Source organism: Loa loa (genome assembly GCF_000183805.2).
Source record: "Loa loa unplaced genomic scaffold supercont3.156, whole genome shotgun sequence".
NCBI classification, from domain to species: domain Eukaryota; kingdom Metazoa; phylum Nematoda; class Chromadorea; order Rhabditida; family Onchocercidae; genus Loa; species Loa loa.
In genome coordinates, this window is record NW_018108336.1 from 64,777 (window position 1) to 91,509 (window position 26,733).

General features: G+C 31.6%; 4 protein-coding genes across 4 annotated transcripts in view; 2 read left to right on the top strand and 2 right to left on the bottom strand.

Moving 5' to 3' along the window:
• Positions 1–1,729, bottom strand: part of LOAG_17936 (hypothetical protein) — a gene marked incomplete at both ends in the record, with an annotated part of 3,132 nt that extends 1,403 nt beyond the window's left edge. Inside the window, 2 exons of the mRNA XM_020450604.1 lie at positions 41–1,095; positions 1,509–1,729. Coding sequence (XP_020305700.1) covers positions 41–1,095; positions 1,509–1,729 — 1,276 coding nt within the window. The remainder of the gene's footprint in view (positions 1–40; positions 1,096–1,508) is intronic.
• A 3,317-nt stretch (positions 1,730–5,046) lies between these two features.
• On the top strand, positions 5,047–10,302 carry LOAG_03764 (hypothetical protein). Its single transcript, XM_003139301.2, has 12 exons — positions 5,047–5,285; positions 5,656–5,819; positions 6,373–6,455; positions 6,549–6,764; positions 6,981–7,119; positions 7,254–7,416; positions 7,692–7,825; positions 7,920–8,002; positions 8,515–8,659; positions 8,831–8,973; positions 9,317–9,509; positions 9,886–10,302. The coding sequence occupies exons 1-12, from the start codon at positions 5,099–5,101 to the stop codon at positions 9,985–9,987; spliced, it is 1,752 nt and encodes a 583-aa protein (XP_003139349.1). The 5' UTR covers positions 5,047–5,098; the 3' UTR covers positions 9,988–10,302.
• Positions 10,303–11,437: 1,135 nt separating this feature from the next.
• On the top strand, positions 11,438–16,445 carry LOAG_03765 (hypothetical protein; the record flags this gene model as incomplete). The annotated part of the gene is made up of 11 exons (XM_003139302.2): positions 11,438–11,632; positions 12,180–12,298; positions 12,555–12,802; positions 13,204–13,336; positions 13,568–13,761; positions 14,048–14,312; positions 14,502–14,620; positions 14,878–15,070; positions 15,439–15,598; positions 15,926–16,077; positions 16,356–16,445. Exons 1-11 carry the CDS (start codon positions 11,488–11,490, stop codon positions 16,443–16,445), a joined length of 1,818 nt encoding a protein of 605 aa, XP_003139350.1. The 5' UTR covers positions 11,438–11,487.
• Positions 16,446–19,047: 2,602 nt separating this feature from the next.
• On the bottom strand, positions 19,048–25,322 carry LOAG_03766 (hypothetical protein; the record flags this gene model as incomplete). Its single annotated transcript, XM_003139303.1, has 13 exons — positions 19,048–19,252; positions 19,422–19,626; positions 19,797–19,959; positions 20,397–20,522; positions 20,979–21,191; positions 21,548–21,734; positions 21,971–22,298; positions 22,527–22,638; positions 23,068–23,262; positions 23,811–23,990; positions 24,231–24,342; positions 24,850–25,035; positions 25,189–25,322. 13 exons carry the CDS (start codon positions 25,320–25,322, stop codon positions 19,048–19,050), a joined length of 2,346 nt encoding a protein of 781 aa, XP_003139351.1.
• Positions 25,323–26,733: the final 1,411 nt, after the last annotated feature.

Genomic DNA, 26,733 nt, shown 5'->3' on the forward strand with positions numbered 1-26,733 from the left:
TCCATTTCTTTCTTTTGACGGATTTCAAGCGACAGCAGACCCTTTTCCATCAAATTGTTTAGCTTTGATTCAGTCGGCGTTCTCGTTGCACTACATGTTAATTTTGTTAACTTTAATGTTGGCTTCGACTCTTCGTTACTCGATGATAGCGGTATGGATGACGTCCCAGTTGTCGATTTTGCCATTTCGGATGCTAGTGATATGCCTTCAGTTTTTGGTTCTGATGAAACAGATTCCATTGTTGGCAAAGATGACGGAGCCCAAACATTGATTTCTAACTTCTTGGTGGATTCTGCTGGTGATGGCGCCAGTGAAGTCGAGAATTCAGTTTCTGGCTTTGCAAGAAATTTAGGCAATGAAGATGGTTGGGTCGGGATTTCGATTTTTGACGTTGCGATTGATTCTTTTGATGGCGGTGATATTGCAGATATCTGCTGTGTTTCTTCTACCGTTAGGGATTCTTTTGATGGCGGTGATATTGCAGATATCTGCTGCGTTTTTTCTACCGTTAGGGATTCTTTTGATGGCGGTAGTATTGCAGATGGTTGTTGCATTTCTGGCACTGTTATGGATTCTTTTGATAACGCTGGTACTACAGATCGTTGCTCCGCCTCTGGTGTTGTGCTAGATTCTTTTGATGGCGATAATATTGCATATGGTTGTTGCATTTTTGGTATTACAACAGGTTCTGATGGCACTGATATTACAGATGATTGCTGCGTTTTGGTTTCTTTTGATAGCGCTGGTGGTAAAGTGAGTGATATAGTTGTTTGTTTCGAAACAGTTTCATTCGATTTAGTCAGTGATTTCACGCCTGTATCTGAATCTAGCTCTGCTTCTGATTCTCTGGATTGACTCTTTGATTCGGTTTCTGACGATAAAATTGATAATTTCATTGACTTTTGCTTTGCTTTTGGTTTTTCTGATTTACCTTCTTTCACTGACTTCATCTTTTTTCGGTGAATCTTCGTAGCTTTTTCCACCAGATCACGTGATGAAGACTTCGTCGAAGTTGTTGAAGGTGAAATTTTTGAATCGAAACCACTTGCAACTTCTTTTTTTTCATCCTTGTCTTTCCAAAATCCATCATGTAGACTGAGATCTCATCTGCATATGTTCGATCAATCTCCTTTGGCTGTAATTACATGATTATTATAACTCAGAAAGTCGATTGTCCAACTACTAGGTATCTTGAATCTAAGATCCGAAACTTCACAGAGAGAACCTTTATGCAACCTCGAAGCTGACAAGATAATTCTTCAAACAAATGCAATGCAGTTATTGATCACAACATTTCAGGAATCGAATTTTTCCCATCAGTACAAAAAGTTTTCGAGAGCTTAACTATGAATCATCTAAAATTATCCTATGAATTGATAGGGGCTTGATTGAGTAAGTACCTTGATTAACTTGATTGAGTAAGTACCAACGACATGGAATTAAATGAAGCTTAAACACCATGATTAAATAATCTTTGGAATTAGCGATTATAGTAATCTGCCACATACTACTTATATTTTGTAAATAAATTAACATATGAACTAACATCCGGTTTCGACATCATGAATGGTTGTGAAGTAACATCCGGTTTCAGCATAACCGGTAAATAGACGGAAGAAATTGTAGGAGCAGAAATCGTAGAAGAGTTTGACGTGGATGAAGTTGTCGTAGTCGATCCTTCTGATGTTGTTACTGATTTTGTTTTGGTTTCATCTTTAGTCGGTTCCATACCTTCCTTCCATTTTATTTTACTGCGCACTCTACTGTGTGCCGGTTTTCGTTCTACTTCCACCTGTTCAAATTCAGTTTTATCATCCTCATCATCCTGTTTTGCTTGTTTCCTCAAAGAAACAAAATTATATTAAACAAATAATTATCTTAATTTATTCATATTATAATTTAACAAATAACAATGACTAAATATAAGATATATCAAAAAAAAAATTTTTGCAAATTATTTTAAGATTTCTCAAACACTTTTGTGTCTTTTGTATGCGACATTTCTATTAGCCAAAAAAAAAAAAAAAGGAAAGAAGAAAGAAGATGGGTGGTACAGTAATGAATGCAACATCTTAGGCTAATTTAAGATGAAAATTTTAATTAATTCTGAATTATTGTTAAAAAAATAGAATGCAACCATGAAGCATGCATGCATTTCTATTTTTCATTTTCCATCTTACATTTATTATAAATTACCTGCGATGTGATTTTCGCCAGCTTCGTCGTTTAAATTTATCACTAAAAAAGAATCTGTTATAAGTGGAACATTTAATTTTTAATCTTTTTTTTATTACTACAAAAATTCTTTTCCTCCAATTTTCTCTCTCCTCCCCTTTGAATTAGTGTTGATTAAAGAAAAAAAAAAAAGTGTCCAAAATATTGGATCGATTTTTTTTCTTCTTAATTAAAGCTATCTTTTCATTTTTAGAAATTACAGATTCGATATAAAAAAAAAAATGTAAAGACTTAAATTACAAATTATAACTATCGAAATTGCTAAACTCAGTCATTTTAGAAAATCAATACTTTTAAGAAGTTAACGCAATAATAGTTTTAAGTAAGATTATTCATTTTCACGCTTACTCAAATATGACCTTTAATAGTTATGTAGTGAAGATAAAAATAAGAATGTTTTGTTTATTCCATGAAAAAAAGATGAAATGATGGAGGAGGAAAAAAAAAAACCTAAAAGATAAGCAGTATTCTATCGCATTCAGTACGGCAATGTTTAGCTTTTAGAAATAAAATTTAGTTCTTAAAATATGAGGAGATATTTTAAGTCAAGCTAAATAAGACCAAGGAAAAAGAGAGAAACTGCGAGGTTATACGTGAAAGAATCAATAATGGCAGACTATAACCTAGCTTAAACTTTGCAAAGTGCTAAAAAAAAAAAATACCAATGGATCAAACCAGTCTTGTCCTAATCCTCCTTTCCAAATAACTTAATAGTATTAAATTATATAGCATTCCGATGTCTTCTTTGCATGATAATTAACATATCCCTATTTTAGGATTTAATTTACGCCAGAAAAAAAAAAAAGAAATGGAATTCATATACCTGGATCGACCTTTTTTGGACAATTTACTTTTTCTCTCTAAAACAACTAGATGTTAATCAAGAAATAATTTGCATCTTTTTTCACTGCATGAATGAATCCATTTCATAAATGAAGTTATCCGATTAATTTGTTCGATTGCTATTTTCCCGTTACCTCATACGCAGTAACTTCCATTATTTATTCAGTTTTTTTTTTTTGTTTTCACGTTTTGCATGATTTTTAAAAGTGATGCACTGATCGTTGTAAGCAAGAAAAAAAAAAAAAATGGCCGAAAACTTCAAAAATTTGAAAAACTGAAAATAGACTTGAGAATCTGAAAGATTCAAATACTGAATAAAAAAAAATTATCACGTGCCTAACTAATATCAATCCGCCATATTTCAAATATACATTTTCCCTATTTCTAAGAGTTACTCTCGAAATCAGTTTCCGTAAAGATTTTTTGAAGTTTTCAACTTATCCATTACAAGTATTCAAATCTCTAGGATTCAAGTTATTAGTTATTTTATCCTATTATCAAGAGAGAAAAAAAAAACGGCACCCCCCATAAGTGGAAGAGCTAGTGTAAAATTGATTAAATAAATTTTATAGATTTCAAATTTTCTAATTCTCTGAATCTGATGGTTTATATATTTTTCCAATTTCAAAATACTTACTGCGAAAATGCCGCATTAAAACAACAGAGAATTCGATTTGAAACGTTGGCTTACTCTGAATTAGCAGCCACTTATTATACATTTAAAAACTGAAAATGAAGATTTCCGATGATGATGACAATTTATATCATCAACCATATTGGTGAATTCTACCATATCCATAATTAATTGGATCATCCTACCATATCCATAATTAATTAGATCAGTTTTTGATTTTAATTTCCTCCTATTTCAGGTTTGCTACGAACCTGACAACGATATGTAACGTTGACTGGTCGGATATTTTATTATCCTGCATTTGGTTCCACCCGCAGGTGGTTTGATAAATATTTTGTTCGGTGATTCAGTATCAGGATTTGGAAGTGTAATATGTGCAGTGCTTGCCTATTACTTTATTTCATTCGAGATGTCCCTTTAATGACCTCTGACCTCGGAATTGGTTTTAATTGTTAATTGTAGTTCAACTAAGCGTAACTTACACTATGTCATTATATGCATACACTTATTGGTCTCTTATTTATCTGAACCAAAGCTAGAATTAATCCTATCGTATCATTATGACCAAAAGGTATAAGATATATTGCAGGGATGAAAAAGGTATGAAGAGATGACTAATTTATGTGGTTTTTAAGCAAACGAGTTTCCAGTTTAGAGCTGGGTTTGGGGGTAAGTCACTGAGTGTTGAAAGTCATTTCGAAGGACGATGTCAAGCACTCCATATGAATGGCTAGAATGCTGTTTTCTTACATTATGCAAGTCACGCAAGTATGGACTAACTGTAATTTGAGTGGTGCTCAAGTTCGCGTTTACACAGCTTCATGGCTTATTTACGTAACTATAATGTTAAGAATTGTATTTTTGAGTCTCATTTATGTGGACTTGTTATGTAGTTTCATGTTAATCGTACTTTTCATACCTTCGCTTGATGTTTTCTGCATGTAAATCTTTTCACTTAATTTTTTGTTATTTCGCTTTGCTTTATCCAATATCTGATTTAAATTTGCTGAAATTTACCATTATATTACTTAGGTCTTATTGACATCAATTTGGTCATATTATTGAATTTGAATTTGAAATATTGAATGCCTCTCATTTACTTCGCTTACTTTACCTTTCATTCTTTTAAACTTATTACTTAGTTCTGTAGCTAGGTCCAAGTTATGTCATTTGACTAGTTCATAGTTTATCCCTTAATTACCATAGTTCATGAGTTACTTAATTTTTAATCAGTTACTTAATAGTATTACTTCCTGCGTGTTCCCTTACATTACATAATATTGCCTCGTTTCTGTTTGGTCTTACTTTTCCTTCGGCACCCAATTAATTAATGATTTCAGTAATAATAAGAGGTCTATACAAAAAATCCGTCAGCTATCACCAAGTATGGGTTTACAGCAAGATCAACCATTATTCGATTTACCGGAAGTGTTCGATAATCGTAATGGTTGGGGACCTGTTGGGACGTTGGATAAATTTCAGAATTTGCCATATCAGCAATTCAATAAAGCAGATAAAATTGGTAAAGTAGCTGATTGGATCGGTGTTGCGCAATATAACGATCGGTTTAGACGTGAGTTTTTTTTATCAGTTTAACTTGATTGGACTGGATTGAGACATATCACTCGTTTTGTTTGTTATTCAGATTTGTGGATATCCGGATAGCAAAATTGGTAATTTAGGGAGAAATCATGCAGAAGTTTACATTTTGCTGCAAGGGTAATGTTATGCCGTTTCTCCACATTTCGGTTAATATGATTTCAAGCTGAATGGATATATGTTTAACGTTTTACCAATCGAGATGTATGATACTTGGAATAAAGTGCAGCCGATTTTGTTTCATTTAGTTCTTGGTTAAGCTGTTGTTGCTGCAAGCAGCAGAATGCCTTAGATCGAATTTCAAGCAACGAAAATTTCTCTGTATTGGTTGATATTACTTTCAGGCGATGGTCGATATGGTAATCCATATACATCTGGTGCTGTTGGTTCGCAATATGATTATGTTCACGATGAAGAAGATGCGACATTTCAACTCGTCGACACAAGTAAACCGCAACGATCGAACATGCAAAAAAGTGGCCGTATGCGACAGCAGCAGCAGTTCTATGTAGGATCAACTTTTTTTTATTATTTGACTACTTTTCTAAGATTTTTGAAACCTTTTTGAAATAACCAATTGGAAAGAAGTTTTGGAAGTTAACCAATTTCTTCTATGGTCATTTAATCTAAAATTTTATTGATCGATGTTTTGATAATGAATCACTGAGTTGATTGGTTTAGTGTTTAATCGAATTTCCTTCTTAAGTTTTCAAAACAGAATTCTTAGTTACCGCTATCATTACTATCTGACTTTTATAAACTTTTCATATAGAGTGAAGTGATTAAAGTGCAGAATTAAAATACTAAATAATGGTCAAATCGTGGTATGCACATAATGAGTGAGTTATGTGACTCACTCACTATTGATAAGAAGAATTAATAATAGGAAAAAATTTTAAAAAAGAGTTAATAATAATAAGAAGAATCAATAATAGTAAATTATATCTTTATTTAATGTGTAGGTAAGGATTATTTACTTTCAAAATAAGTAAGCATCGTTTATTAACCAATGAGATCCGCATGCCTCTTAATTTTTTACATGATTCTTATGTTGTTTATAGCGAAGGTTAGTGCAAAAAGAGAATGAGCGAAGAAATCAAGCAAATTATGGGCAAAATCAAAAGATTAAACGTAGCATTGCAAAGTGAGTTAAAATGGAACTGTTCTTTTTTTCTTTTTTTTTGTTGTACACAAAAGCTGAGCTTTTGCATGAAAATTTGATTTTTTTTTTTTAAAGAGAACAGCAGAAAGCATTCAAGCAATGGCAAAGGCGTGGAGGTGGCACGCGTGGTCGTGGCCGTGGTGGGCAAGGTTATGGTCGATGGGATCAACGTAACCAAAAACAGTTAGCTGCAAGTATTGCTGTACGTCCCGAGTGGCAAGTTTTGGAAGAAATGGATTTCCCACGCCTTGCAAAACTTAATCTACCAAACATTGAATCAGGCCAAGATATGTACGTTCTGATTAGTTTATTATCCTAGCAACACACTGACGACAACACATTGAGCAACACACTGATAAATGTTGATTTAAAATAACTCATTTGATTGGAAATAAATCTCGAGTGAAATGGATTTGCTAGAAGAGATGAAGCTCCAAAATTTGCAGTTATACTAATATTAATATTAATACTTTTTTAAAATACTTTTTAATACTAATATTTCTTCAGAAATGGTCATCGTTATGGTCAACTTTATTATTATGACAAAGCGTTTGATCGTGTTACGGTACGAACGGAGAAACCGTTGCAACGTTGTGGTGGTACATTTTACAATTTAACGACAACCGAGGACCCTGTAATCCAGAAGGTTGATTACATAATTTCTTTCCCGCAAATGTTAATGTATTTTTCACTGGATGTCAAGATCAGTTTCAAATTGTCGTATACAATCAGTAACGACCAATCGACCGCGTTATTTTATAATTAAAATAATGTTTTCAGTTAGCTCAAGAAAATGCTGGGAACGTCTTTGCAACAGATATGATATTAGCAACGCTGATGGCAGCTACACGATCAGTATATAGTTGGGATGTAATCGCTTATCGTGTTGGTGATAAGCTGTTCTTTGATAAACGCGATACGGGTGGTTTTTCAAACCCAGTTGGTAAGTTCGTTTGTTTTTGATAATCCTACCTAATAAACATACTTCTTGGTATAAGCCGTTTCGATGGTATATTCCGGCAAAGATGATTCAGTTATTTGCATTGCTTTCGAAGTATCCACGACAACAATATTTGAACAATTCTTCAGTTGAATTAACATCTCTTCCTATTTAATTGACATGGCATTTACTTGATTAGCCAAATGAATAACAAGAAAAGTAACTGTCCCAGCTACCATTTACAGTATGCAGGCACATTCAATGCTTTCGAATTTTAGATGCTTTAACAGTGAGCGAAACTTCGCCAGATGCTCCAAATAGTGACGATACCACAAGTATTAATCATCCGCGTAATCTTGCTACAGAAGCTCTTTACATAAATCAGAATTTTCGTCGTATGGTACTCAAAAGAGTGAGTTTACAGTACCTTGAAAACACTCTTCTTGACAAGTAATACTAGTTGTACTGCGATTATTTATTTTCCATAATTTTTAATCGGATTTCAGAACGAAGAACCTTTCAAATATGATAATCCACGTCTTCCATTCGATGAAGGTGATTCGGATGCAGATTCATGCGTTGCATACAAGTTAGTTTTTGTGTGTTTTCTGAATATTAACATACCAGCTTTCAATAGCAATCTGAAAACAAACTGAGATTTGGTTCGCTAGAATTAGTAGCATTATTTAATGTTTCAACGCAATCAGTCCTTGACATCTTGACTTCACTTTCATCATTTTCTATTTATAAGCGTTTTGATGGAAATTCAAGATGCAATGTGCTTTAAATTCACACACTAATTCTATATTCATTCATGTCCTTGTTTTGATCATTTGATCTTTATCGGCTGATAATTTTTATCAGACTACTTGAATTTTCTGACAGTATTTACTCCCCTTTTTGGTGTTTAATTAAAGCAAATTTATCAGTTTATGTTTGCGCCATTTCTCTTTATTAAATCCGAATTACTTTCCTGGAGTTACATCTGGATATAGCAGAAGACTTATGGATGGTAGAAATGTAAATATAACGGAACATCGTTATAAACGTAAACTCGGTAGTTATAAATTACAATTATGAGGATAATTGTATAAATTGAAGGTATCGTTCTTGGTATTTGGGACGTCAAGCAGATGGTACGGAAGTTCGTCTTATTTGTCGTACGGAGCATGATGGTGTCACTACGGGACCAAACGGCGAAACGCAAATGTTGACTATAAAAGCATTCAATGAATGGGATTCAAGGGTTAAAATTTAAAATTTAAGCTATAGGCATGAAGATATTCAAGCTAAAATGGAATGCGATTTATGAACTTAAATAATGATTATGAAATCTTGAAATATTCAGTGATAAGTGTGTCACTAATAATACAGTATGTGATATGAAAAAAATTAGGATAGGCTGAAAACTTTCCAGATGGCCAGTGGTGTCGATTGGAGAAGTAAGTTAGACACACAGAAAGGTGCAGTACTTGCTACGGAACTACAAAATAATAGCTGTAAACTGGCAAAATGGACATTGCAAGCACTTTTGGCTGGTTCAGACCAAATTAAATTTGGGTTGGTTTCTATTTTTCAGGATGAAATTTCAAGAACTAGGAGGAGTGATTACTGAAAATTCAACTATGAGATTCCGGGAGGTTTGATAGTTTTAGGGAAGGCTGGCTTGACATGATTTTAGAGGAGATGTACGTATGAGGCTAAAGCTCATTGTCGGTACTGAGGCACACGTTGCTCCAGTGGAAGTCCTCACATTTCGGTCTAAACGTAGCTTTTTTTCATTAATCTTTCGTAATTCGATAGAGTTTATTGATTTTAACATTTTTGGACATTTTTTTTATTATTTCGGTGACATCTCTGGTGCTATTAAATTTAGTTTCGAAAATAATCTCAAGACTTTTAGATACGTTTCACGACTGAGCATACGCAATAGTGCTAGCCATGTCATTCTTGGCACTCAACAATACAAGCCAACTGAATTTGCAACGAATATAACACTGAATTTGGATAACGCCTGGGGCATTTTGCGCTGTATCATTGATCATTGCATGAAGCAACCACCGGGGAAATATCTTTTGTTAAAAGATCCAAACAAGGTTCGGATTTTGTCTTTTTAAATGTTGAAAGGAGAAAATGATCAGAGAGATTTGTACGCAATATTCCAACATTAGAATGATAATGAATATAAGTTGGTGGTTAAATGGTTCAATTTATCTCTCAGTCATATAATTAGTCATCACTTTCTAGAGTTATTTAGGACAGAAGGTAATAAATCTAGGTTTTTTTTCGGTATGTTTGTAATCTTCTGATAAACTGTACTCACATTTCTTCGCCTTATTGACATATATATGCTTTATATAGTTCATATCTGTGAATCATAAGATTGATTTCTAAGTACTCCTTCCTGGTTAAAAAGTGATATTTTTTCAGTTGTACAAATAAAGTGACTTGAGTTTTTTCTCTAATTTTCAGCAAGCAGTACGACTTTACTCATTACCTGAAGGGACGTTCGAATCCAGTACCGAAGAAGAAAGCAGTAGTTCGGGTGAAGAGAACTCAGATGACGATGTTTAGGTTTAGAAAGTCTGGAAAATTGTTAAAAATTTCGGAGGAGTCATGGAATATCTGTTAGCATAGATTTTTATCTCTTTATTCCTGCGTTCTTACTGTCTTGAGTAATTTTCATGTCTTCGTTCATATTTCAATATAGCCGTTATTCACAATCTCATTTGTGAAATTTTTCGTTTGAAAAATGTAAAACTTCAAGTTTTGAAGTTTATTTTCTTTTTCTTGGGGTTGTTATAAATTTAATCTTTTCTGTACTGTATTGTAATTGTGAATTGAGATTTCCTTGATCAAGGCTTATTTTTTGCATTCGCTGGAATTTCCTAGGTTTCTTTATGGATTTCATGATGAATAGGGAAAAGAAATCTTTTACCCTTTCATTTTTTCTGATTTTCGAATTTTTGTTGCTGTTATATTGTGTGCTCTGTTAGTCTAATTTAAAAGTAACGGTGAACTGTTTTAATGAAATGAAGAAACTAGAGTACAGTAGTATTTCCAGCGTACAATGATTCAACCGAAACAACCTAAAGTGAGAAGTTAGGAGATATTCCCTTTACGGAATTGATCAGTCATCAAAAACGGAATACTGGTCAGACAAGTACATGGGATTTCAGTATGCAATGGAAAGGATAACGCAATGACCGATGTGGAAAAGTGGAGAAGATAGAACATAAAGGATGGAGTGCCGGAGATTTTATATCCTCGCAATTTCTCCAAAGAAGTTGGATTCCCAGTGTAGTTAGCGACTTGGAACCAATTAGCATACATGAGGAAAAGATGATTTTTGAATAACATTACAATCGATGAAAGATTTTGACGCCCGTTTAATTGGTGTTCTGCGACATTTATAAAAGTAGAACCTTTTAAGAAATGTAATTGTTTATGAAAAATTTTGAAATTGTTTGATTTGCTCTATTCGATTAAACACCAGAGCACAAAAATTAGCCTAATTATACCCCCGTATTCGCCAATCCCTTATCCAGTATTTGATTATCCGTGGGATTTACTTACGACCGATTTTCTCCCGCTCCTACAGATAAAATGAAAAAAAAAAGAATCGTGATGTAGCGAGATTTAGTGTTTGGTTTGTAATGATACGAGTTATTTTTTCAACTATAGCTAATCATATTGATCGTCCTAAATAACGGAAATTGACAGGGATTATTTGATGCGATGACCTAATATAGCAAATGATCCGAAAATTCTCTGAACTGAAATATCGCAGTTATCGTAGTTGTTCAAAATTTCCTCTTCCTAAGTTTCAAAGTATAATTATTCGCATTAAAGTATGATTGTTAGCATATCTTATGTTTGAATATTACTTACTTTTATCTGCATTGCTGCTAAAAAAAGCTTTGACATCATTTTACATGTGTTGTGTTACTTTTTTAAATCAATACTGAATTTATAGGCGTTATTTGTTGCTCTAAATTGAATTGTTAATAGGAATAATTTGATTCAAATTTTAGGTTTTGGTTATTTTTGATAAGATTAAACGAAAATACTGTTATGCAAGCAGTATTAGCATTGTGTTATTTTTGTGAAACTCACGGACCTCGAGTATTGATGACAACACAATCGATACCCGAGAATTTGAGGCAGGATTATTGCTTACCAACTACGAGTAAAGGATCACCAGCATTTGTCTCTGCTAGTTAGTTTTTCATCTTTTAATTTCTGCTTATTTTGTGAAGATTGACTTAAAAACGTGAAGTATGATGTGAACCCATTAGATATCCAATTTAAGTTTTACTTTTCTTACAAAAATTCTTTTTGGTATTCTAAACTCGTAATGATTTTTCTTTTTTGTTTATAAGAATGAATGAGCAGCCTTTTTTTTTTGGGAGACAAACGCAGCCATAATCGCATAACTTGCATAAATAAGTAACATAACAAAGGTGAAATACAGGTTTGTTAAACATTCGCATATTTTTAGTGATAATAATGTTCAGCGAGTTTTCAGCTTGTACATAAGTAGAGAATTGGAAAATGGGAGTTTGCTGTGTATAATCGCAATCAGTTTTAATTGACAACTTAATACTTCACGTTTTTACGTGTCAACTGTACAGTGTACTTATCAGATAACAAGCAAATTGTCTCAACCTTGTAATATAGATAATCGCTTAGGTTCTTTATAATTATGTGTCATCAACGAAGTTTTTTTTTCTGACCGAACAATTACGTTCTAAGTTTTTTTACAGAGACTTTTCGAACTCACTCGACCGAGGAATTACGTTGTGTCGCATGTACATCGTTCGTTGATGGCACCGGTCTAATTACGGATGATGTTGAAGCTGGAATAAGTTATATTACTACACAGGTATAGACAAGTTCCTCCAAAATCTCTATAAAATTTTATTCCTATCTTTTATCACTGTTGAGTTAGTTATCAGAAGCAAGAGGAATAGTAAATTTTCTGTTGCGCTTGGTATCAAACTATTTAAAAGAATATCACAATATTAATCGGCTATTAAAAGATCAAAAATCCAAAATTGATTTTCCGTATTAGTCTAAGTTTCAAAAAGAGTGCTAAACTGTTATTTTAATTACAGATGCTTCTTATGCACATATTTCAGGTTGCGTTAAATGATCGAGTATTTCAGTTGGTGAAATACTCATGTCTTCATTCGTTAAGTTGTGAAGTAACAACTACTCCGAAGGATAATACGCCTAAACTAAGTCCGATGAAATCGCGTGTTACACCGACACAGCAGAATACAATAAAATGGGAAAGTCCATGGGAAGAAGCAAATACGGAGGCGAAGGATGGTGTAATTTTATTTGGCGATGAAGAACATGGCTATACATTGTCGTATACATTCAGGTTTATCGTTCTATCGATCATCTTTGATCTTTGCAAAGAGCGATAACATTTTTATGAACTTTGACTTTGAAACTTATCGATTTTTTTGTTTCATCAGTTTAGATTTTATATAATGTATATATTTGCTTGTCGCTCTTTTTTTCAAAGATCGACGAATTACTTCGAGAAATTCTTTTCATCACATATGCAACTAATTTGGACTTGGCATAGCTTGTTATTTTTAGTTATGGTTAATACATAATAGAATTAAGGAACCCTATATTTCGCAGTAAGTCTTGGTAAAAAGGTATAATTTGGTATCGACGGTTTACATTCCCTGCTTAGTCAAATTTAAAATGAAGTCTGCCGCTGTGGTGTGTAAATGGAATTTGTTTCTTGTGATGTTTTATCTGTGATTTCAGGTTACGTGATTGCAAAGCACGGGGCTTTTCACGTTTTCTTTCATTTATCCTTGTATCTATAGATAAATTATTCATCACCAGCAATTATCACTTTTTCGTTTCAACAATGTCATCTGCCATTCGATTTTTACAGGTTAATATTATGTTAATCAATAAATTTGCAAGTTGTAAACTTCTAATTTATTTCGTATCACTGTTAGAGAAGGATGGTCGGCCAGATCCATTTAAGAAATTACATATAGCCGGTGTTAAAAGTTCTGTTTTTGGAAAATTCGTCACTTTGAATCACTGAATAGAATGGTTTTTATACGGCTCTTTCATTTTTGATTTTTTTCCAAAAGTTCCCAGTTCTGAAAGTCTTCAGATGGAATCGAACATGTTTTTCGACCGTGAACAAAGTGACCCAGCTAATGAAGTGCTAAAGCAGGCTGCAGCATCACGTGTCTCACTATTGCCGGCGCATTTTTTGCGCTCTCATCTTACCAAGCTAGAATTGGACACGTCACGAAGTTTGGCTGTAATCACTGGTCGTGCAGATATTTTCACACAGTTGCATATGTAGGGCTTTTTTAATCCTAATTTTTTTGATCTAGGATTCATAGCCGGTTCAATCAAACCGTGGGTTTTCATTAAATTAACATGGCCCATTCTGAAATCATCTGTCTGTTTTATGAGCCATTTTATCTATGGTGATTATTGATAACGCTTCTGTTTTTAACTTTATTATTGGCATATCTATGGGGCATTGTGTTGGAATATCTGATCCGTCTGAGCTAATAATGGTGTTCCATCATGCATTTTAAACAATGTGGGTTCTGTTCGGTAATCGCTGTGTAATTTTTAGCTTTATGGTTTGTATATTACGTACACAAACACGTCTCTGCAAAGAATATTTATTGGAAGGAGTGCCAACACAGGATATGCTCATAATGAAAGAACGTGAGCTGAAAGTTGATAACGAGACAAATGCTAGCGATATAAGTTGTTCAAGACGTTTGGATTGCTTCGAGACATTGCGACAAATTGCACGTATGCTCGAAAATTTGCCGAAAATTAATGGTCAGAGTGTCCTGGGAATTGTTTTGACACAGTTGGTTACTGGCGGTCAGGTTAATTTGCATTTTACTTTATAGAAAATATGAAAAACTGCGGGTTTATTTATTGGGTCATAATTTCCAGTTGATAAATGTCCTGGAAATTATTTTATTGCAATGCTTCATGGCGGTCAGACATTATGGACAGAATATCTTTAGTATTTTCCAGTAGTTATACCTATTAATCTGAAATTTTCTTTCCAGATTGTCCTGAAATGTCATAATGAAATTCTAGCTAAACGCTTTCTACTTGCACTTTCTAGTCTGTTGCCATTGGGTTGCGTTCGTATGTTATATGCAGAGGAATATCGACATGTCTTTATGTAAGTGTTGAATGCAGCATTTCCCGGTGCGCTACGTATTATTTATTACCTACCACAATGTATTCAATTGTTAAAGTGTCTCTTTACCACAGCATTTAACATTTTACAGACTGCAAGAAACAACATTATTAAAAAGAAAATTTTGGTGGTCTTAATACTGTTAAGAAAAAATTATCCAAACCGAAGGATTTGTGGGACGATATATGACCGATACTAAGAACTAGATTTTTAAGATTTTGAAATCAAATCACTTGCAGATCTAATTTATTTGGATGTCCTCAAGATACCGAGTTATCACCTGACGCAATTGACATTGTGGTTTTGACGCTGGATGTACCATTTAACAGAATTAATTCGAGACAGCCGGCAGTAGAGGAGCGGGAAGCCTGCTCGCTTTCCTCGGGAAGCTGTATTTCACCGCCGTTGAGCACGTCATCTAAGGATGATAATGTAAGGGGTTTGCCGCGACCACGTGTTCATACAGTGTTGCACATATTCTGGCTGTAACATGGCTGTTTGTCGAATGTAGTTATACATTTACTGAAAGAAGCGAGGAATGCAGAGCAGTAAACTGTTCCATTCATTATGTTCAGTATATCATCATTAGTTTCTCAGCATTTTGGAAAACTTGACTTCTACGGGTTGGCATATTGTCCGGTCGTGTTCGCTTGTTTTATTTCTTAGGTATCATGTTACCCATGTCTTATCAATTGCCCACTCTTTTTCTGCTGAATTTGATGAGTCGATAAATTTAAAAAGGATTCTTTGTAGATTGTTGTGAAGGCTAGCTGTGTTTCTAATTATGTTAAATATTGGAGGTTGATGAAAGTTTGGCAAAACATTTGATCGAAATTTTATCTCCCAGAAAATCGCTTGATTTCGAAGACTGTGCATTCACATTGATTGCATACCCGGAATGTACGGCACCAAGATATAGCACACCTGCCATTGTTAATCGCTATAAACAACTCATACTGGGTAGGCAGAAATTCTTCCTAAGCATATGTTATTAATTACTACATTTGGTGAAATGTAATTTTCCATTTCAGTTATAAGATTATAACATTTCTGATAATCTTGAAAATGTTCATGACATTTTAATGTGGCAATTCATTGCTACTTAGTTTCGGGTTCAAATATCTAGGATCGGTTGTTCAAAAATCTCAAGAATGAGTCTGACAAATCCTGTTTTCAAAGCATTGCCTTCAAACTTGCTATTAGATTTTTATCTGCTTATACAAACTGTTTACAACAATTTTTTCCCAGGCGAATTTCACCATTTTAATACAAATTTTACCGTTGTAGATGATGATCTGTCATGCCGTGTTCTGGCATCTGTCATCGGAAATACAAGAGAACAATGGCTAAATAAAGCAAAGTTGGTTTATCAGCTGGGACGACAGAAAGAAAAAATTGATCTGAAAAAACTCCTTCAAATTATGAAGTGTGCCGAGCAGGTTTGTTTGGTTGAGATTTTGAAATGTTTCAGAAACCGACGTTTTAGAGGGACAGATTCCTAACAGTCTGCGAGATTTTACTGATTATTAATAGTCATTCGGAATAATATGTTATAAAAATAAATCAAGTTACGCAGGAAAGTTTTAATATTTTAAACATTTCTCATGGAATTTGCTACGTTTTAAATACAGTTTCTTGAATCATTTCATTTTCATTTGTAATGTATCTCATAAAAAAAAGAAAAAAACAAAAGGAACTCTCGTTCAATGTTTTTCAGGATGGAACAGTCCTGTTATTTTTCCAAGCTGGTTTGTCGGATACATATAAACAGCAAGTCATGGATGTTATCAAAAAAGGAGCTGCTTGAATTGGATAAACAGTCACCGAGCATAAGTTGTAAGCTTGCAGCTTTGTGCTTATCGGCTGCTTAATATGTTGTACGCTGTTTTTTTTTAATCTCTTATTGTTAATTTCCAGAAAAAAACTAAAATATCATTTTATGTAATCATGAGATACTATACAATGAAATTTTATCTGATTTGGAAATACGTCTTTCATTTTGATTTCAGAATTTTCTCGTCAAATGTATTTCTGTAACTGTAACTGCTGTTGCTGTTATCAAGCATTATTGAGGCAGCAGCTTTACTGTAGATATATGTATCGATTGTTTTCTTTCCTATCTTATTGTAAACGGCACAACTGTATTTAGATATTTGAAAGTTTAAATTTTACAAAGACTACAGTTTATGTCAAAAGTTCAGGTTGTACCGGTTTGCTTCAAATTTACATTGTCGTGGTTTGAATGGTACTGTCTAATCCCTTGGCACAATAATCTCGAAAGTCCCTGTATCTACTTATATCCATACAGCAGTAGCCGATTGGGATGAATTGTTTTAGCACTTCAGGCTTATGTATTTTAAGTAATTCCATGCAGTTTTATGATCCTTTTACTTGTGAAAATATTGTTTTCTATATAAACTGTCCTTCGCTTGTCAATTTCTTGTCTTTGGAGCTGAAACCGTTATGATACCAAAGTATTGTTTGTCATCTTTTCTCTTCCTCTTTCTACTTTCTTTTTTTTGTGTTATTACGGGTTCTACAAATAGATATGGTTTTAATGTGTATTTTGCTACCATTTTTTTTTTTTTTTGCTTTTTGAGTTGTTTGTGATTCTGTTTATTTTCATAGCATAGTGTATTATTACTTTGGAGTTTAAAAGGGTTTTTTTTCAGTTGTGTGGAAAAACTAGCAAATTTGATAGTGTATTATTACTTTGGAGTTTAAAAGGGTTTTTTTTCAGTTGTGTGGAAAAACTAGCAAATTTGAAAGTTGAGAAATTAATTAAATACACACAAATTCCTAGCAAAACAACTTACATGTATGAATTCGTTACTCCATGAAACTGCACATGTTTGCTCTATTTGGTCGACGTTTATCTTTATGCTCTGTCTTTGCCAGTTTTCCAGTTCACAATAATTTCCCTACTCTTTCACTGTTAATTTCTAATTTTATTTCTTTACTGTAACAAGAATTAAATCATATAAAGGAAATTCCAAACGACAATTAGGTTTAATATAGCTAAGTCATGTCATTTGGAACTAATTAATTTAAATAGTAAATTCCAAAAAACGTTTAACTTTGCTTGGGTATTTATTGTTTATGATCTTTTGAATTTGAGCGAAGATGGATGTTGATGAAGCGAAATTAGATGTAATTGTTATACTTCTGGGGAGATTAATTCATGGAGATGACATTTACTTCTGCTATTATCTTAAATTTGAATTGTTTATACTATTTTTTGACAAAACAAGCAAAAACACCAAAGGATTACAGTATTCTATCAACATATATTAACAAAGATAGGTATGACAATAATCTGTTTGATACAAATGAGATCAGTGAAAGTTTTAATAGAAATATGAGAGTATTTGTAGTTTAAAAAAACTTTAGAACTTGTTTTCAATCTATATATGTTTAATGGAGTTGTTATCATTGCAACACACTCGTAAATACTTTACAGTTGACTGCTGACAGGTAAAACCTTCGGAGCAATCGTCGTTATGCATCGTATTATTATCGGAATATGTGAAACAGCTGCAAACTAAATAATGAATATTTGCATGCTATGGGAAATAATCTTTTTGAGTGATTTACGATCATACCTATCATCCGATACGAGCATAATTGTATATCTAAAATTATCTATATCGTTTGCTATAACATGTTATCGAATTCATCTATTTTTCTTAATGATTCTATAAATATTGTATTCATTTTTAAAGTTTTTCAAGATTTAAGTGAGAAACAGAAATTAGAATTTTTCATCATAAAATTATATTGAAGGTATAATATATTGGTGAAAAATATTGTGTATTATTAATTTCTGAGAAAAAACTAAAACAAAAATATAAATTTTAATCCATTAATTCAACCGAATATCGATTAAGTGGATAGTCTGAATTAATTTAATTGAGTATCGGGCAAATGGATAATCGAAATGAATTAACTGAGAAGTTCAAAATCAGGCATTGCTATGAAATGTTGCCGATTCAGTCCCATTCATTTTTCAACTTGCACATATGACATTTCTCAGTCTTATATCACTCAAAAAATTGGAATCTAACAATTTTTACTTGGAAATGTGACAGGTCGTAAAATCTCGACTTTTCCGGTTTCTCTGTTTCTTATTGTGTATCTAATTATTCCTTTCACTATCATTTGAAAATTCCGGCAATAATTATGCATGTTCTGATTAGCTAATCTTTTCTAGAAAAATTATAAAAACCTGAAAATTTTCAAATAAATGAACTAGACTCTCAAAAGACCTTTGTGAAAATTTCTCTAAACTGTTTTCAAAAAAAAAAAAAATTCTCTAAACACATCTCTAACTGTTGCAATATCACTTAACCGGTAACTTGATAAAGGTAAATTTAATAGGTAAAATGTGGTAAATTACTTCAAGTTAAAAATTAATTTCTGTTAAAACTTAACCGTTTGGCTTGATTCGTAGCAGCATCCAGTTGCGCTTTTTTTCCAATTGGACAGAAACCTATTGGTGAGCAGCAAATGAATCTGTTAAGTAATGACTGCTTACATAAGTAACCTGTTGGACATGAGAAATCATTATTATCACAATAGAAAAGTGTATCATCAGCAAATTTGCGGAACGGATCTCTGCAAAAAACGAGAAAATCAATAATTTGTATGCTTTAACATACGAATAGATTATGCTCCATAAGAAAGCATACGAAATTAACGGATCGATGAAAAATCCATAGTTTGTAAAGTATTTCTTTTTCTTTTTTTTTAAAGGTTAAAAAATAATTGGAGATTGAAAACATACCGATTATCCGGACAAATTTGGATCAATTTTTTTGTTTCCTTACAACAAGTATATTCATTTGTTGTGGTAAGATTGGAACATTCATAATCATCCGGACAATTTGCTGTTGATGAACATAAAGCCGGAATAGAATCAGTCAGGAACGTTTCCCGACCTAAGCAACGTGTTTTTTCTTGAATGGATTTCGGACAACAGATATGTATTCCTAAACTAAAATTAGTTTTACAATTTTCGATTAAAATCATAAAAATTTAACATAAATAGGAGAGTATTAATGTGTAATGTCTATAGAAATTTTTTGTTTTATAGTGGTTGAATTTTGTGAAAATTTAAAAAATATGATGAAACATTTGGAAACAATTATATAATATTTACCATTCATATTGATGACTTCTTTACATTCTTCGTCTGATTGACAATCAGCTAACTGTTCACAATATTTGATAACACTTGGTGATGTTACACTGGATAAGCAATGTAATTCAGTCAAACAGCAATACATTTTCGTATTCGTTAATGATGGTTGACAGACGTAATGCTTAAAGAATAAACTTTCAAATGTTGTGTTATTACTTTTAGTTTTAGTAAGATTAAATAAATCACCAAATATTTCAACTTAGTATTTCCAAGTCTTTACCCTTCAAAAGTAAACTTGAATCTTTGATACTGTACAATGATTCGTTTCCATTTTAATCTTCCCATATGTATTACTAATTTTTCAGGGATTAAAAAAATTGAATTTCAAATAGATTAAAAGACGTAGAGCTTCTCATGTATTTTTATCTTACATATTTTTATTAATTATACTAAAATATTCGCGTAAAATTCCTACCAAATTTCAAATTGATACACAACAAGTCTAAAGGCGGAGAGATAAAAAAAGAAAATGAAAAGGGAAATGTTTTTATGAAGTAACACTTGAAGTACTCAAGTATTCAACAAAGTCAATATTTCAGTGTGCCACTTTTATCTCACCTCAGGACAAATATTTTCTGTATCCTCTGAACACTCCAATGGCTTTCCATCCTGGTGATATGCCAATCCATTTTTACCACAAACTGCTTCCACTGGCTTGACTTTTATTGTTAGTGACCAAAAAATCTTTTAAAGTGATTTTCAAGCAACGGTTAATAATTTCAAATTAAAGATTTGACTTGACAAATATGATTATCAAATAAGTATCAAACAGATAACCAGTTTTACTGTAGTTTTGTTCACATAAAATAATTGTAGCTTTTTAATATGCATATTTTTCTTTAATATATTTCTTTCTATTTGTCTTTAACAAATATAACAAGGGAATCAAATTGTCAAATTGTCAACTAATCCATTCTTTTAAACCCCCCTTCCCTCACCCTTTACTTCCATGTTTCTTTCTACTTTAAATTTGTATTTTCTCAGAAAGAATTTACAGCATTTATAATTTGATTTAAGAAATTTTTAAAAATTAAAATTTTTGAACAATCAAATAAAAAGAAAATGAGCAAAACGTAAAAAAAAAATAGTGATTATTTGTATTCCTTACTTGAATGATGATACAATCATTTGACAGCAAACGTTCAAATTTGGCCGATTAGACTTGGAACAAATATAGCCTTGAGGACATCCGTTAAAACTTCCCAACGTTGGACAGAAACGAATGTAATGATAATGGATATGAGCAGGAATTGATAAATCATGCTGACATCTGATATCACTGCCAAATGATGTTGGAATAATCGTTCGCTCATCTTCAGCATGAATATTACCACAACAAATGTGGATATTTGTCTAAATTACCCAGTAATTTATTATAATGAGGTGATTATGCAAATATTATTAGGATTGAAAAACTAATATACCTGTCGAAAATTTGTTAAATGGCTATTATTAGTTCATCTATCTTTCTCTCTTTCTCTCACCCTCTTCCTCTGCGATGCGAATTTATTATTTATCTTGTAGAATTTAATTTTTTGAAATGATTGCTCTAACACAAATGGCTTAGCTTTGTGATATCAATAGAACCGTAATACAATCTTATAAGATAATTCAAATTTGTGGTACTACTGTAAAATCATTTGTCGATTACAAAACTGTTGTAAATATAATTTATTCATATGCTTTTGCTCTTTAAGTGTTAAACTAACCAGTGTGGAAATCTGACATGAATAACCCAATGGACAAATATGAGCATTAGTAATACTACATAAACGTGGTTGATTATTTATCAATAATATATTTGTACCACTTGCACATTGAAGACCACTTCCAAAACGACAACACATATAGATACCGTAATATGTGGAATGTGTACAGGAATAGCCAAAAGAGCAACTAAAATTTTAATCGAATGGTTAAATTTGTGATAATTCATCCTTTTCCTAAAATTTATCAAAATTTCATTTTGCTAAATTTTTTTCTGTCAAATATACTTCCATTATATTACTTGCTCAATTGCCAATTTTCATTTTTCTTTCCGTTCAATTATTTAATTTTGCCATCACTGTTTTTCCAATACCTATTCCTATTTCAAAATTGGAAGATTTAGATTTTCAAAAAACTATAATTACCTCTTATCAGCAATACCATTGCAAAATTGATTATCACCTGTTTGATAATCTACATATGGTTGCCAAAGAGTTGGGCATTCGGGTTTTAGGGCTTCCGTTGTTGTTATTGTTAACATTGTCGCTTCTTTTGTTGTAGCTGGTGTTCTTGCTGCTGTTTTAATCATCATTTTTACCAAGACTGGTACGGTACTTGTAAAGCTTGTAGTTTTACTAGTAGTTGTCGATATTAAACAACATACTGATATATTTGGATGATTCGATTGTGCACATTCGTAATTTACAGGACAATTAGTAGGATAAGAGGTAGGATTGCATCCATAAGTTTGACCTGAAATTTTATCAAAAGAATTCATCAATTTTATTCAATTAACTATAGAAGATGTTCAAACAAAAGATTGAGGAATTCGAAATTATGGCGATTATTTATTTAAATAATCGAATTTTTGCCAAAATTAACAATACATCACTAATAAATAAATGGAACAAAAGTAAGATAGTGATAACATATATCAAGTTCATTTTACTTCCTTTCTCCTTACAATAAATAATTTTATACCTTCAATTTGATAGAATGTTTCTCTTCCATCTGCACAAAGAGCCATTGTAATGGAATGTCCACAACATATCCATGTAGATAATACACGTGAGACTTGACACGTATACCCACTCTAAATTTGAATGAAGCTTGAAATATATCTCAAATGCTGTTAGTTTTAATCAAAAATATTATAAGACTTATCAGAAGTTTATTTATTCGACAGTATATCAAGTTGATGATTTTGCATACATCTATTGAACTAATGATTATAGATGATTTCAGATTTTCCATTCTTGACCGACAATAGCTTTTTCAGTAAATGATTTATTTGCAAATGATTAAAAAGTAAATAATTTATTTGTAAATGCTAAAATACTTATATTTCTTTCGATCCTTATGATTATTACTTTATGTCGGCAAGCATTAGAATCATTACTGCAAAACATTTTTCTTAATTCTCGAAAAAGTTTCTAAAATTTCAAATATCAGAAAATATGAAAAATTTTTGCAACAAAATGAAGATTGCAAAAATTTTTCTTATAAAAAAAGTGTCACAAACCTGACTGCATGAAGCACCTGCTCCATTACATACTTCCACTTGACCTTTAGAAAATCCAGAAGCAATTTGATCATCTGGACATATTCTATTTGGTAATGAGCTATAGCAGCACAAGTATATATCAGTATTGCTTACAGATTCCATGCAAATAGCGGTAACAGGACATGTTAATGGATCATTTGGTGTACAATAAATCTAAATTTCAATTATCGCAGAATATGCTTATTAAATGATTAGTCCTTCGTTTTTCTATTCTTTTTTTTTTCATATCTTCCGGATAAAAAAATCCTTAAAATTATTTTTAAAAATTATAACATAGAAAGGAAAATTAGAATTATTTGATGGGTTATCATTTTTAATAATTTATCCATTTGTTTCCATTTATGTATTATTTGCTGAGGTAATGTTGTTTTGTTATTTGCCTATCAAATCTTATTGTTGTTTTAACAAACGTTTGCTAAACAATGACCAAACGCAAATTGAATGTTAAACAAATAAGTAATGAATTGTTTTAGGATTATTTCATTTTTCCTTTGAATCAGATTATGTTTCATTAAAATTTTCCCAATATCCAGGAAAAAAAGGTCTTTACAGGTTAGCTAATATTACTATGTTGAAGATAGTAATTGATATTAAAGTTTTTTTGACATGGAATATTTGACTGTAGATGTCGCATATTTGGTTATCCGTTTAATAAAATAATAACAACTTTAGAATTTGAGTAATTTAATTAAGTTCAGTACCTTTTCGCCATTTTCACTTAAACTTGGCGTAAAATCAGACGGGCAATGATCAGTTATAGGTGATAATTCGCTGCAGCATACGTAAGTATCAGATTCGCCGATAACTTTATTGCAAATGTAATTTGTCGGGCATGGTACTGGTTGAGTTGGAGAACAATAATAAGGCGTACTATCATCATACTAGAAAAATACGATACGATAAATAATTAAGAATTTGTATTTAAATTAACTGATTAACAACTAATATTCTTTTATAATATGTACACATTTCAATTTTATTTAGCAATATTTTGTTGTAATATTTTTTCCAAATTAATTTCAAGAATTATATCACAATGAGAATCAAATATAAATTTTTGAAGCATTTAAAATTAATTTTGGTGAAATAAGTCTGAAAAAAAAACAATTTTTTTTACCGACCATCAAAAGTTTCTTTTGTCCTGGACAAATTGATTGTACTGCCGGCAGATTAGTTTTAATAGAACAGCAAATATATTGATCCCGAACGTTTGTTGCTTGGGAACAACTATAGCTAAAATTTCAATACCTTAAATTAAAATATTTATTTGAAATTTGAAAAGTAAGCTAAAAAAAAATGTTAGACTCTTAATGTAATCAACAATATTTTAAAATATTACGGCAAAAAGAGTAGCAGCATTTATTAATTTGCTTTAACTTCTTAAGATGTATGTTTTCCGGAATTAATACATTCGGTTTCTTGCATCTATCATCGTATTTTAGTGATGTAAGGAAGGAAGGTGGAATGTTTGGTCCTCTTTCAAACCATTTTCAAGGTTGGATAATACAGTAAGATAAAGTTTTAAATAAGGCACACAGCACAGGATTATAGATTAAATTTGATTTAAGCCATGTTAAAATTGATAACAGTTTAGTGTAGTCCAAAATAATAGTACTTAAATGTCCTTTTATCCGAATTATTTTCTTGCGAATTATTTCAATTAACTAAGAGACGAATAAAAGGTTTCTAAAAAAAATTAAATTGAAATTTGAATTAAAAAAAGGAAAAACATTAATGCACCCTTCAGCACACTCATCTGCTCTATTGCCGTCTTGCTTGCATGATACAAAGCTATTGCTTGTTCCGGATTGTGCTATTGCACGATTCTGGCATTCCGGTTTGATACTTATTGAATGTGGAATTTTCTGATTCTCATAGCAACATATGTAAACATTTAATGAATTAGCAGCTGTTTTACATATAGCACTGCAAATAATACTTCGCCTTAATTACCCAACTTATGCGGATTAATTGTAATTAGTAAAATTTAATTGGTAATTGAATTGTTGCAATTTCAAATAAAAATACTGAAGTGTACTTTGCTTGCTAAAATTACTCATTATGGGAGGAAAAATTTACCCAGCTGGACAAACATAACTTTGGCCCGGTTTAGTGCAATACACATTATTATTATTTCCGGATATTGCTGGGATTTGTTTAGCAGATGGGCAGCTATACGGTAGCATATTTCTTACAAGCGAACAGCACAGCATAATACCTGGACGAGTGCTTGCTTCACATGAATAACTGTAAAGCTCTCATTTTTGAGCCAAAGAAAAAAATAATAAATATATAATTTGCATAAAAGAAAGGAACTAAAAAGATTGCATTATTTCAATTTCGATAATTCATATGAATAAGATAAATATGGAGCTACTATCTTATGCTTAATATTTTGGTCAGACAAAGTATTAGCCAATAAATTTTTCAAGTTATGGCAAATAATTAATTTCAAATTTGATGAATAGCGTATGATGAATAGATAGAAAGAAAATCAGAATATGAATAGTCAAAATTGATTCTAAATGACCATAATCCTTTTATGTTACCTATATTATATTTATTTTTATTTTTTATTTTTTATTTTTTGCTGAAATGATCAAATCAATAACGAAATCATTGTTTAAAAAAATGAAAGAGGGGAAAATTATATTTACTTAAAATGAAGCGAAGCATGAAAGCGTCGAATTTTAAAGTAATTCAACTAAGGAAAAAATAAAACTAAGTACTATTTAAAAGTAATCTTATGCTTCTTTTAAATGAATAAAAGGGAAAAAAGTATTACTTAACAGTAAAAATGTCATTTAGAAAAAAATAAATAATGTGTATTAAACAAAAGATATTTCAAAATAATTTTTAAAAATGCTTTACCCATTGGAACAAGTTGGATTTTGTAGTGTACATTTTCTCGCAATTCCAATTGGCAGCATTTCAACGGATTGATTCTTATCAGCACACAATAGGGGTGATAAACGATGCTTGTCTAAAAGTACATTGAAGCACTTTTATTCGGTAATTCAAAGTAACTAATATGTTTTAGGTAATTCAAATTGAAACGATTCAAACGATTTCAAGAAAAAAAGAGAATAAAATAGAGAAACTAAAATTAAAAGAAAAACTAAAATTAACACTACCCAAAATATTCCATCATTAGAATGGGCAGCAAATATTATTTGCTAAAGTTATGGTTTAATTATTACAATAATTTTTGAATTATTAAAAATTTCCATTTTCTGAAAAAATTTTTCAACTTTGAAGAGGAACTCTTTCGTATTTAATGAAATTTTTTCTGATGAAAAAAAATACCATCGCATTTTTTCACACATTTACCACTTTTTTGTGCCTTATACGAACCTTACCTTAAACAAAATTTGAATTAAAAAAGCAAACATACCATTCAATTGACAGTGAAATATCGGCTGAAAATAAGAATGGTTATTGAGTGGACACGATGAGTTATTGTTAGTAGTACTTTTAGAAATTGTTCATTGATATTTCAAAATTTTAGACGGTACTATTCAATTTCTGAACAATTGATATTTACTCTTAATAAAAAATCGTTATTTAATGAAAATGGAACATTTAAAATAAACAGAATAATTCGTTGATTGGTAAACATTTATA

What these genes read in the sequence shown, in the direction of transcription:
- LOAG_03764 (XM_003139301.2), top strand. Translation starts at nt 5,099, where the DNA reads ATGGGTTTACAGCAAGATCAACCATTATTCGATTTACCGGAAGTGTTC. An exon ending in ATATAACGATCGGTTTAGAC is followed by an intron (nt 5,286 to 5,655) that starts GTGAGTTTTTTT and finishes TATTACTTTCAG; the next exon opens with GCGATGGTCGATATGGTAAT. An exon ending in ATTGAATCAGGCCAAGATAT is followed by an intron (nt 6,765 to 6,980) that starts GTACGTTCTGAT and finishes ATATTTCTTCAG; the next exon opens with AAATGGTCATCGTTATGGTC.